The following is a 13166-nucleotide window of genomic DNA, read 5'->3' on the forward strand; positions in this document are numbered from 1 at the left end:
TGAAATTATGCAGACATTTTTATTCAAATTAATATGCTATTATATGATATATTTAAATTAATATATATTTATTCTAAATTAATTATATACTTTTTTTAAACTACAAAGACACAAAAGTAGTAATTTCGGTGTTATAACTAGCAATGTGTATAATATGTGCCCAATACGCCATTCACATATATCTCTTTAGTTACCAAACACATACATTTGGTTAATATCTCATTTATAAATTCCCTTAATGTATTCATTAAAACATATTGATTCAAAATATAAAAATGAATGTATCGAATTTTCAAAGAAATTATATCATATAATACAATATATAATTAAAATAAAAAAATAAATCTATGTATAACTTCATTACATTTTAAAATAAAATGTGTATATATATATATAAATACTCATACATGGGTACTTTATTTTTTAAATGTAATAAAGTTTTATATATATATAAATATATATATTCTATATGACTTCAAAATATATATGTATGAGTATATGCACCTATCTGTATATACTATATAACTGTAGTATGTGCACTAATTTTCATATGATAACAATACAAAATTCAGTTCAAACCAATGTGGGACAATGGAAATATTGAATTGCAGTAAAAAGAAAATCCATTTAACAATTTATTCAAATTTTATTTTTCTCTTTAAAAAAAGAAAAAAAAAGAAAAAAAAAAGCATGTCTTTGCAATCAAATAATATATATTTATGTATACGTGTGTAGGGGAAATGGGGAAAAGTCAACACTGAATAGTCTCAAGTGTATGTTCATTAAACATCCGGGGGGGGGGGGGGGGGGGGGGGGAGACATAAGAATGTTTTATGACATTTACAAACCCAATATGTAAGGCAGTTTTTAAAAAGGCACAGGCAGCTCTCGAGCTGGTCGGCAGAATGAAACTTGACTTTGAATTCACATTACGTTGTAAGGAACACAGAGACAAGGTACATGCATGTATGTATGTATGTATGTATGTATAGATTTGCTCTTTAGTCAAATGCATCAAACAAAGGTAGTTACAGGTAATTCAAATGCTCCAACTTGGGTTATAAACATTGCAATATGTTCATTCAAATATTTATTTTAATGCATGCTTGTATGAAATACAACAAAGTAAAGAATCTCTTCTGCATACCATACTTGCTAATTAGTATGAGACTAAAAAAAAAATCCCTTGTAAAGAACATTTTATTACCAATTCGCTAAAACATTTCCCTCTGTCAATGAAATAAACTACTGTATAGTGTTCAAAAGTGGTAATAAAAACTGCCTGCAGTGGGACATCATTGTACTTAATGCTGTGTTATTTTGCCAATTTCCATTTAAAAGCAGGATTTTTGTTGCATTATTTGCATTCACAGTGAATTAGCACAATGTACAAAAGCCGTTTAGGATCAATGAGTCAATAAAACTTGACAAACTTGAATGTTTGTTGAACTTTTGTCACTCATTAAAATGAATTGAAATGACGGCATTGTGTTTGCATCTTTCTAATTTCTAGATCATGGCTGAGTCTCCCTTTTGTCGGACAACAAAAACAAAATCCAGAGTAATAACACATGACAATAGGAGACCCACACGGTGCTGGTGGTCCAGGGACACGATATTACACAGATGAGTAGGAGACTAAAATTGTGCAATGGGTTTACTACATAACCTGCGGAGGTACAGTAAGGCCTTCCCCTTTAGCATCATGATCCAGGCTGAATGTGAACGTGTTAAAGATTTACACATCCAGTCCAGATAAAATAAGATATAAAAAAAAAAACAGACAACACTAATTAAAGTTAGATTCAGGCTGGGGGGTGGGAGGGTTTAACTCCACACGTCCTGTGAGTAGCGTCCCTTGGTCATCAGCTTCTTGACGTATTCCGTGGCCTGCGTGCGCCCCATGCCTCCGAGCTCTTCTGCGATTTCGTAAAAGGCCGTTTGTACATCCTTCGCCATGTTTCTTGCGTCCCTAGAAAGTCAAACAGATTAGTCTACGCTTTCACGTTCATGTTTTTTCCCCAGTGTTCATCAACAAAAGGGAAGTGAAGTGAATTATATTTAAATAGCGCTTTTCTCTAGTGACTCAAAGCGCTTTTACATAGTGAAACCCAATATTTAAATTACACTTAAACCAGAGTGGGAGGCACTGAGAGCAGGTGGGTAAAGTGTCTTGCCCAAGGACACAACGGCAGTGACTAGGATGGCGGAAGTGGGGATCGAACCTGGAACCCTCAAGTTGCTGGCACGACCACTCTACCAATTGAGCTATATCGCCCCGGTATAGATAAGTATAGCTCAAAAAAGACATTATTGGTCTCAGAAAATGTTCCTATAAGCACACCTACAGGGTGCAAAGGAACTAAGAAAAGGATGTCTTGTATTACAGGTAAAACCCAGGATGGACCGCTCGCCTGTATTGATTGGGGACATCTCTACGCTGCTGATCCGCCTCCGCTTGAGATGGTCTCCTGTGGACGGGACTCTCGCTGCTGTCTTGGATCCGCTTTGAACTGAACTCTCTCGGCTGTGTTGGAGCCACTATGGATTGAACTTTCACAGTATCATATTAGACCCGCTCGACATCCATTGCTTTCGGTCCCCTAGAGGGGGGGGGGGGGTTGCCCACATCTGAGGTCCTCTCCAAGGTTTCTCATAGCCAGCATTGTCACTGGCGTCCCACTGGATGTGAATTCTCCTGCCCACTGGGTGTGAGTTTTCCTTGCCCTTTTGTGGGTTCTTCCGAGGATGTTGTAGTCGTAATGATTTGTGCAGTCCTTTGAGACATTTGTGATTTGGGGGTATATAAATAAACATTGATTGATTGATTGATATACAAATTAGAGATGTTCGATAATATCGGCCAATAAATGCTTTAAAATGTAATATCGGAAATTATCGGTATCGGTTTCAAAAAGTAAAATTAATGACTTTTTTTAAAACGCCGCTGTACGGAGCAATAAGTACAGAGCAGTTGCGTCTCAAAGTCAGCAGCCCCTCTCCCATCTCCCACACACAACACAGGAGTTAACGACTGCAGCATGAGAGGTTTACTGGCGACGATTGATGACCTCATCAAACCGCCACGCGCTGAGCATAACAACAACTGGAGTGTGTTGTTGCCGGTGCTGTAGCCGTGGCTAACAAGCGAGCTCGCTCGGTGACTGACTAATGACACCATGTCTATGGTTTGGGATTATTTTTAAGTGTGTCTGACGGATAAAAAACTGGCAATTTGCAATGACTGCAAAAAGTTGGTTATGCGAGGAGGAACCAGGACGTCTTCCTTCAGCATTTCAGAAGCTCTGGCTGAAAAAGGTTTGATGGAAGCAAACTAACTGTCCAGTCATGGTTTTAAAACTTGAAAATGATCGGTCTAGGGTCCACTTATCGATGATAAAAAAATTGTATCCATCTGCGATATTGCAATTAATTTTGAGATAACTACAGTGGGGCAAAAAAGCATTTAGTCAACCACCGATTCTGCAAGTTCTCCCACTTAAAATGATGAGAGAGGTCTGTAATTTTCATCATAGGTACACTTCAACTGTGAGAGACAGAATATGAAAAAATAATCCGGGAATTCACATTGTAGGAATTTTAAAGAATTTATTTGTAAAATTTGGTGGAAAATAAGTATTTGGTCAACCATTCAAAGCTCCCACTGATGGAAGGAGGTTTTGGCTCAAAATCTCACGATACATGGCCCCATTCATTCTTTCCTTAACACGGATCAGTCGTCCTGTCCCCTTAGCGGAAAAACAGCCCCAAAGCATGATGTTTCCACCCCCATGCTTCACAGTAGGTGTGGTGTTCTTGGGATGCAACTCAGTATTCTTTTTCCTCCAAACACGACGAGTTGAGTTTATACCAAAAAGTTCTATTTTGGTTTCATCTGACCACATGACATTCTCCCAATCCTCTGCTGTATCATCCTTGTATCCATTTTGGTATAAACTCAACTCGTCGTATTTGGAGGAAGAAGAATACTGAGTTGCATTCCGAGAACACCACACCTACTGTGAAGCATGGGGGTGGAAACATCATGCTTTGGGGCTGTTTTTCTGCTAAGGGGACAGGACGATTGATCCGTGTTAAGGAAAGAATGAATGGGGCCATGTATCGTGAGATTTTGAGCCAAAACGTCCTTCCATCAGTGAAAGCTTTGAATGGTTGACCAAATACTTATTTTCACCATAATTTACATATAAATTCTTTAAAATTCCTACAATGTGAATTCCTGGATTTTTTTTTTCCACATTCTGTCTCTCACTGTTGAAGTATACCTATGATGAAAATGACAGACCTCTGTCATCATTTTAAGTGGGAGAACTTGCACAATCGGTGGCTGACTAAATACTTTTTTGCCCCACTGTATGTACAAACTGCGATAAATCACGATTAAATATTTTAAACTTTTGACAGTGTTACTAATTTTCCATGCATACACTTCATAGTCGTTTGACTTGGTACTTGACACATTCCAACTGTTAGCGTGCTGACATTAGCATTTAAATTTGGCTTGCACATTTCAGCATTCACACACAACTTCTCCCACAATGGCATATTGTACATTTTTGGTGTAATGTTTTAATTCAAGATATTTTTATTTTGTCTTTTTTCATGTATCGCGGGCAGATTAAAAAAATAGCTACAGGCCGCAAAAGGGCACATCCGCTGTGAAGCAATGGTTCCCAAACTTTTTTCTCACCAAGTACCACCTCCGAAAACACTTGGCTCACCAAGTGCGACCATAATGACCAACATTAAAAATACAGCAGCCTAGTAGGCCTAAATATTCATTAAAAACAAGGCAAGTATATTTTTGGCCACTGTAACATTACACACAGTTTGAACAGTACTACTGTGTTTAAATACTTCAGTGATACTTTGGCGTACCGATAGATGGTACCTCAGTTTGAGAATGGCTGTTCTACATGTTTATATGCTGCCACAAAACTTGACAATAGCAATATAAAACAATTGAGGATGATATAATCCATAAACCTTGACATTATCAATCATAAGGGAAAAGAAAACATACCCGCAAATGTAAATATGGGCGCTGTCTGAATGAATGAGCTTCCAAAGGTCCTCCTTATGTTTCTTCAAGAGGTGCTGCACATAGACCTAGGAGTGAAGGAAACAGCATATAAATAAACAGCATTTGTTGCACATAGACCTAGGAGTGAAGGAAACAGCATACAAACAGCATTTGTTGCAGTAAACCCTCCTTCATCGCGGTTAATTGGTTCCAGACATGAAAGTAGGAATCTTTGATTATAAATTAAATATTTTCATAACTAAAGCATAACAAAACAAGTTTTTGAACTTCTAAATAAATTTTTTTCAACATTATGAGAAGCCTTTAAACATAGAATAAGACATTTTAGTCACCTTTACACTCTTTTAATCCAATATTGTAAAGCTGGGCCTATAAGTGGCCACGATACTGGATTCTGATTTGTTTGGTCTCCTCGAGTGGCCAATACTACTGTATAGGGGTGTAACGGTAAATGTATTTGTATTGAACCGTTTCAGTACGGGTGTTCCGGTTCGGTGGTGTACCGAACAAGTTTCTACACAAACATATGAAGTAGCCGCCTAAGCTAAAGTCTTAATCCAATCCAATCCACTTTATTTATATAGCACATTTAAACAACAATAACGTTTCCAAAGTGCTGAACAGCAATGTTAAAAACAATTGTAAAAAAAATAAATAAATAAATAAATAAAAAAAATAAAAAAAAAGTATATATATATATATATATATATATATATATATATATATATATATATATATATATATATATATTATGCTCCACCAATGACTGAATAAAAACAAAAACAAAAAAATATATAAAACCAATAAAAACAATATAAAAACAAATATGATTAAAAAGTATTTTAAAGGGTAAAAATCAATTAAAACAGTAAAATAGAAATCAAAGTGTATAAAAAACACAGAGGACCACACAACTCACGTAGTGTTAAAAGCCAAAGAATAAAAGTGGGTCTTAAGACGAGACTTAAAACACTCCACTGTGGAAGCAGTTTGAACATGGAGCGGCAGAGTGTTCCAGAGCTTAGGGCCGACCACAGAGAAGGCCCTGTCTCCCCTGGTCTTAAGTCTGGTCTTGGGCACCACGAGCTGGAACTGGCTCTCGGACCTCAGAGCGCGCGCAGGAATGTAAATTTGGATAAGGTCCGAGATATATTGAGGTGCCAGTCCATGTAAAGATTTAAAAACAAACAGCAATGTTTTAAAATCAATTCTAAAATGAACAGGGAGCCAGTGCAAACTCTGAAGAATTTGGGTTATATGCTGGCGTTTCCTGGCCCCTGTTAAAAGTCGTGCTTCCGCGTTCTGGACTAACTGCAACCGGGAGAGAGCTTTTTGGCTAATGCCAGCATAAAAAGTGCATTGCAGTAGTCCAGGCGACTTGAAATAAAAGCATGCACGACTTGTTCAAAAAGGTTAAAAGATAAAAGGGTTTAACCTTTACTAAAAGACGAAGGTGATAAAAACACGATTTTAAAACGCCATTGACTTGTTTGTCTAGTTTAAAAACAAGCTGCTCCGCTCTGCCTCTGTCTCCTACGCAGCACCCAGCATTGTCCCACCCACACAACCATCTGATTGGTTACATATATAGCGGTAACAGCCAATCAGCAGTGCGTATTCAGAGCGCATGTAGTCAGCGCTTCAGCGTCGAGCAGATAGGTGTTTGGCAGGTGAGCAGCGGACTCTCCCCAAATTATAATAAACACCTCCCAGTCAACGTTCTTGATGACCTTATAGAAACAAACTGCAGCTCAGCTCGCTCGCAGGCCTGGCTTGAGGTGAAGGCTAATTAACTGTTAGCGTAACGTTAGCTCATTTTGCGGTTTGTGTGTTAGCTAATTGTGTGTGTGTGTGTGTGCGCGTGTGCTAGTGATATAATAATGTAAGTGCATCATTAAGCCTACATGAACTCCATGGTGTTCAGGGATGAATAGTCTCTCCTATTGCTGTTGTACTATTTTTTCAGCTATAGTTACATTAATCATTAGTAATGTAGTAGCCTAGTTTGAATGGCAGGGTCCCTGCTATGACATGTTGATAAAAATATAGGATTTACATAATAAAAATCAACTGGCTTCCCAAATGCTGTAATAAATTAAGCATGATGAGTTGACTTGAAACTGTTTAATGTTGCACTTTTTATATGTAGAACAGTTTTGTCATTTTATTTATTCTGAGCAACATGTTGAGGCAGTTTAATGTTGATTAACGTGGGCAGAATTATTATAGTGTTCCCAATGTTAAAAGGATAAAGCCATTGTTTACAAAATTGATAAATAAATAACCAAAAAATTAATATTTTTTTGTTTTTTTTCTGTACCGAAAATGAACCGAACAGTGACCTCTAAACCGAGGTACGTACCGAACCGAAATTTTTGTGTACCGTTACACCCCTACTACTGTAGCATTTTTTTGTCCATTTAGCCATTTGCAAACTTGAAAATACTTAATTTAGGCCAAATATGTTGTGTTGGCCCTGTGATGAGGTGGCGACTTGTCCAAGGTGTACGCTGCCTTCCGCCCGAATGCAGCTGAGATAGACGCCAGCACCCCCCCACGACCCCAAAAGGAACAAGCGGAAGAAAATGAGTGGATGGATGTTGTAGACTAGGCTTTAAAAAAATTCAGAATGTGGTAAAGCTGCAATATATGAAACATGATGTGATGATAATAAAAATAAAAAAATTAAAATCGCAAATTTTCTAGTGATGGGTGAATGATATTTCAGTGAGTGTGTGGCACACTCACTAGCTGTACCGACACAGCACTGGTACTGTGTTGCAGTTTCATAAATGTCATTTATCATCAAAGAGTCACTACATTTGACCTAACACGAATAGTTATTGAATGTCATTGTTATTGATAAACCAACAGCTGCGCAAAAAGTAAGATGAAAAACGCAACTCTGGTGAATGAGCCAAATAGTAAACAGAAAATTTGAACATTAACTTTAATTGGCGCTATAAGACCAACATTATCTCATTGTTTAGAGTTGTTTTTTTCTTCTAAGTTCTAATTAAAACAGTGCTGTCAAAGTCGTTTTCATTGAGGGCCACATCGCAGTTATGGCTGCTCTCTGATGATGATTACAAAATTCTCTCTGCATTTGATTATTTTTTTATTTTTTTTTACATACAAAGTGAAATCATAAGTCAGGGGATCAAGCATTTCCTTTTAAGAAAAAATGTTTGGAATATACAGTACAGGCAAAAAGTTTAGACACCTTCTCATTCAATGTGTTTTCTTTATTTTCATGCCTATTTACATTTTAGATTGTCACTGAAGGCATCAAAACTATAAATGAACATATGGAGTTAAGTACTTAACAAAAAAGGTGAAATAACTGAAAACATGTTTCATATTCTATCCATCCATCCATTTTCTACCGCTTATTCCCTTTTTGGGGTCGTGGGGGGCGCTGGCGCCTATCTCAGCTACAATCGGACGGAAGGCGGGGTACACCCTGGACAAGTCGCCACCTCATCGCAGGGCCAACACAGATAGACAGACAACATTCACACTCACATTCACACACTAGGGCCAATTTAGTGTAGCCAATCAACCTATCCCCAGGTGCATGTCTTTGGAAGTGGGAGGAAGCCGGAGTACCCGGAGGGAACCCACGCATTCACGGGGAGAACATGCAAACTCCACACAGAAAGATCCTGAGCCTGGATTTGAACCCAGGACTGCAGGACCTTCGTACTGTGAGGCAGACGCACTAACCCCTCTGCCACCGTGAAGCCCTGTTTCATATTCTAGTTTCTTCAAAATAACCACCCTTTGCTCGGTTTACTGTTTTGCACACTCTTGGCATTCTCTCGATGAGCTTCAAGCACACCTGTGAAGTGAAAACCATTTCAGGTGACTACCTCTTGAAGCTCATCGAGAGAATGCCGTGAGTGTGCAAAAAAATAAACAGAGCAAAGGGTGGCTTTTTACTGTCATTTATAACACAAAGCAGACCCTAACTTAAAATATAATTTTTTTTATCGAGAGGAGCCAGATGAGATGGTTGGAGCATCCGGTCAGAATGCCCCCCAAACAACTCCCTGAGGAGGCGTTTAGAGCGCGTCCGACTGGTAGGAGACCACGGGGAAGACCCAGGAGACTATGGAGGGACTATGTCTCCCAGCTGGCTGGTAAAGTCTTGGGGTCCACCTCGGAAAAGCTGGACAAAGTAGCTGGGGAGAGGAGAGTCTGGCCTTCTAAGCTTAGGCTGCTGCCCCCGCGACCCAACTTTGGGTAAGCGGAAGAAGATGAATGAATGGATAGTCTGTTTTTATCTTTTTATTTTTTAACAAAATAAAACCATTTTCAAATGCCCCCCCACATACTTTGACTATTTAGTATGTTTGGACACCCCTGAGTTATTGGTCTAAAATTATCATCTTATTTCTCATTACGCAATTTTTTTTCTATTTTTCTACATTCTTTCTGTTAACTTTTTTTTTTAATCTCAAAATATTCTGCGGGCGTAGAAAAGTGGAGCTGCGGGCCACACTTTGGACACCCCTGTGTAAACAGAATGTGTTTTGCATGGTCAGATTATACTCAAGTTTGAACAACATGCAGTTATATGTAGTACATGCAATTATTCTGTCAAAATTGAAAGACGTTTAGTGCGAGACATGGAGTGCTTTTTGGCCGCACATTATTTCCAGGCTACCGCGGGCCACATAAAATGAGGTAGCAGGCCTTGAGTTTGACAAATGTGATTTAGACCAATGATGATGACAAAAACCGACGCCTCTCCTCTTCTTTATTTAGTATGAAATGTTACCTGTGAGTCGATAATTCATTTCCTGCAATCAAATGACAGAGCAGTTGCACTGATCACATGTTTTATTTCTTAAAGTGATACACACATGGAGGCGTTGAGGGGACACAGTATCATTCCTGTGTTTCATAATGCATCGATGCTTGAGTGTCTTTTGGCCTGTGGCTTTTTTTTTAAGTATCCCGTGTGCCGTTTAGCTTAAAATTTTTTTAAATCCAAACAGAGCATTTAAAGGAGCCTCAGTTATATATAACTGTTTTACTTGATGTCCATCCTGTCATTTTAATGTGTAATGTGAATGTAATTTTAATGTGTACCTTTTCTGCCTCTTGGCCAAGACTCCCTTGAAAAAGAGTTTTTTTATATATATGGGATTCTTTTCGTTGTTAAATAAATAAATAAAAAAGTTTTTATTAAAATAAAAAAGCGCATTTTTTTTTTGACATGCCTCCAAACAGCAGCTCGGAATTTGAGACATGCTCTCCCGGAGAGCGCATGAGGAGGTTGAGGTGGGCGGGGTTGGGGGAGAGAAGGGGTTTGAGGTTGGGGGGTGGAGGCTTAGGGCTAGGGGTAGCGGGGGTGAATATTGTAGCGTCCCGGAAGAGTTAGTGCTGCAAGGGACTCTGGGTATTTGTTCAGTTGTGTTTATGTTGTGTTACGGTGCGGACGCTCTCCCGAAATGTGTTTGTCATTCTTGTTTGGTGTGGGTTCACAGTGTGGGGCATATTTGAAACAGTGTTAAAGTTGTTTATATGGCCACCCTCAGTGTGACCTGTATGGCTGTTGACCAAGTATGCCTTGCATTCAGTTGTGTGTGTGAAACCTACTCAGTGGCCTAGTGGTTAGAGTGTCCGCCCTGAGATCGGTAGGTCGTGTGTTCAAATCCCGGCCGAGTCATACCAAAGACTATAAAAATGGGACCCATTACCTCCCTGCTCGGCACTCAGCATTAAGGGTTGGAATTGGGAGTTAAATCCCCATAAATGATTCCCGGGCGCGGCACCGCTGCTGCCCACTGCTCCCCTCACCTCCCAGGGGGTGGTCAAGGGTGATGGGTCAAATGCAGAGAATAATTTCGCCACATCTAGTATGTGTGTGACAATCATTGGTACTTTACTTTAACTTTTATATAAACTAAATATTGATTCACTATTTTCCTCATAACTTTGCATGCAAGCCTGAGCACAAGTCAGGCTGCTACTGTATCTTGTTAAAAAGTCGAGTTGGCTTTGGAGTAACGACTGGAAATTTTTATTGAGGTGAATGTGGTCTCAAACTTTACCTTATGTTCCTGGTCTCGGGAGAATGCAACATTCAACTGTGTTAGGACTTGGTTCTTCTCAGCCTCCTCCATCTCCTCTTGGTAGATATAATCTTCATTTTTATGTCTGCAGCCGAAGAACATCACCGTCTCGCCGACTTCCTTTCCTGCATGCGGAGACAAAACATTTATATGGGTCACCATATTTGCTGTTGATGATCTTTTTCACACTTTTCAATTAGGGCAAAGAGGTTAATTTTGCCCATACATTTTTTTCCACTCTTTGTGCACTGCGGCTTATAAAACGGTGTGGTTATATTACGGAAACAAAAACAAGCAACGATACTGAAAAAGTGTTATGTTTTGTGCTGTGGCGCCATCTTTTGGACGGGTTTGCTCACTGCCGGTGCTACAGTGCCCTTCTGTTTAGAGCCAGAAGTACAAGTACCGTTTTTACAGCATAAATAAATCTATTTATATTTACTGAACCACCTTATGTCTGTAGAAGTGTTTTTATGCATATTTGTACGTGCTATTGTAATGTAATAAAGCAAGCGCCGTCAGCATTAGCAACCACACGTTTACGAGTGTCTGTGTTAGTATTTTTAATTTACAATGGATTTCTTTGTATAGTTTCAGTTTTAAAAATTCCTCAGTAAAGTCACCAAAACGTCACCGTAGATTTATTGAGTCTGTTCAGCTGATCGGAGAGTTAGCTTCTGCAGCTAGCAGGTTCATGAAGATGACTTCTGTTTTGTTTGATCAGCCGTTTTACAGACATCATTTGGAAACAATTAAAAGGTATGTAAATAAACATTTACAAAATCTTTCTGTGTAAATAACTCCTTTCACAATGTATATATCTGCAGTTTACAATTTAGTGCACATAATATAAAAAAACATATTTTTTTTCTTCTAAATGTTATTGGGTGAGGCTTATATACCCAGCGTGGTCTATAGTCCAGAAAATATGGTATAGTCTGTGATCATATGTGTTGTAGGGCTCCAAGTATTAGTCGTAAAGTAGACAAGATGGCGCAACTCAATTTGTTTGTTGATACTGTTACGCGATTGGCTGATTTTGCTCGCTTACCAAACCGCGAGTGGCTTTCTTCATGCAACCAACCATTCGTCAGCCTTTCTGGTTTCTTCTGACCAAAAAAATATATTTATCAAACCTTTTACCAAATGCATTTTATATTGCTATCTCTTACATGTCTATCGCAATATATATTGTTATTAGAGATGTCCGATAATTGATTTTTTCCCGATATCCGATATTGTCCAACTCTTAATTACCGATTCCGATATCAACCGATACCGATACATAAAGTCGTGGAATTAACACATTATTATTATGCCTAATTTAGTTGTGATGCCTCGCTGGATGCATTAAACAATGTAACAAGGTTTTCCAAAATAAATCAACTCAAGTTATGGAAAAAAATGCCAACATGGCACTGCCATGTTTATTATTGAAGTCACAGAGCGCATTTTTTTTTTTAACATGCCTCAAAACAGCAGCTCGGAATTTGAGACACGCTCTCCCGGAGAAAGCATGAGGAGGTGGAGGTGGGCGGGGTTGGGGGAGAGAAGGGGTTTGAGGTTGGGGGGTGAAGGCTTAGGGGTAGCAGGGGTGAATATTGTAGCGTCCCGGAAGAGTTAGTGCTGCAAGGGTTTCTGGGTATTTTTCTGTTGTGTTTATGTTGTGTTACGGTGCGGATGCTCTCCCGAAATGTGTTTGTCATTCTTGTTTGGTGTGGGTTCACAGTGTGGCGCATATTTGTAATAGTGTTAAAGTTGTTTATATGGCCACCCTCAGTGTAACCTGTACGGCTGTTGACCAAGTATGCTTGCATTCACTTATGTGTGTGAAAAGCCGTAGGTATTATGTGATTGGACCGGTACTCAAAGGCAGTGCCTTTAAGGTTTATTGGCGCTCTGTACTTCTTCCTATGTCCGTGTACCACTACGTACAGCAGCGTTTTAAAAAGGTAATCAATTTTACTTTTTGATACAGATACCGATAATTTCCAAACCGATACCAATAATTTCTGCAA

General features: G+C 38.9%; 1 protein-coding gene across 2 annotated transcripts in view; it reads right to left on the reverse strand.

Moving 5' to 3' along the window:
• Positions 1 to 626: 626 nt before the first annotated feature.
• Positions 627 to 13166, reverse strand: part of porb (P450 (cytochrome) oxidoreductase b) — a 69746-nt gene continuing 57206 nt past the window's right edge. For both annotated transcript variants that reach the window (XM_061919143.1, XM_061919144.1), the window contains 3 exons: positions 11128 to 11273; positions 5045 to 5130; positions 627 to 1972 (listed from right to left, as the gene is read on the reverse strand). In XM_061919143.1, the coding sequence (XP_061775127.1) occupies positions 1828 to 1972; positions 5045 to 5130; positions 11128 to 11273 (377 nt within the window). In that variant the 3' untranslated portion in view covers positions 627 to 1827. The remainder of the gene's footprint in view (positions 1973 to 5044; positions 5131 to 11127; positions 11274 to 13166) is intronic.

Source organism: Nerophis ophidion, linkage group LG13 (genome assembly GCF_033978795.1).
Source record: "Nerophis ophidion isolate RoL-2023_Sa linkage group LG13, RoL_Noph_v1.0, whole genome shotgun sequence".
NCBI lineage: Eukaryota > Metazoa > Chordata > Actinopteri > Syngnathiformes > Syngnathidae > Nerophis > Nerophis ophidion.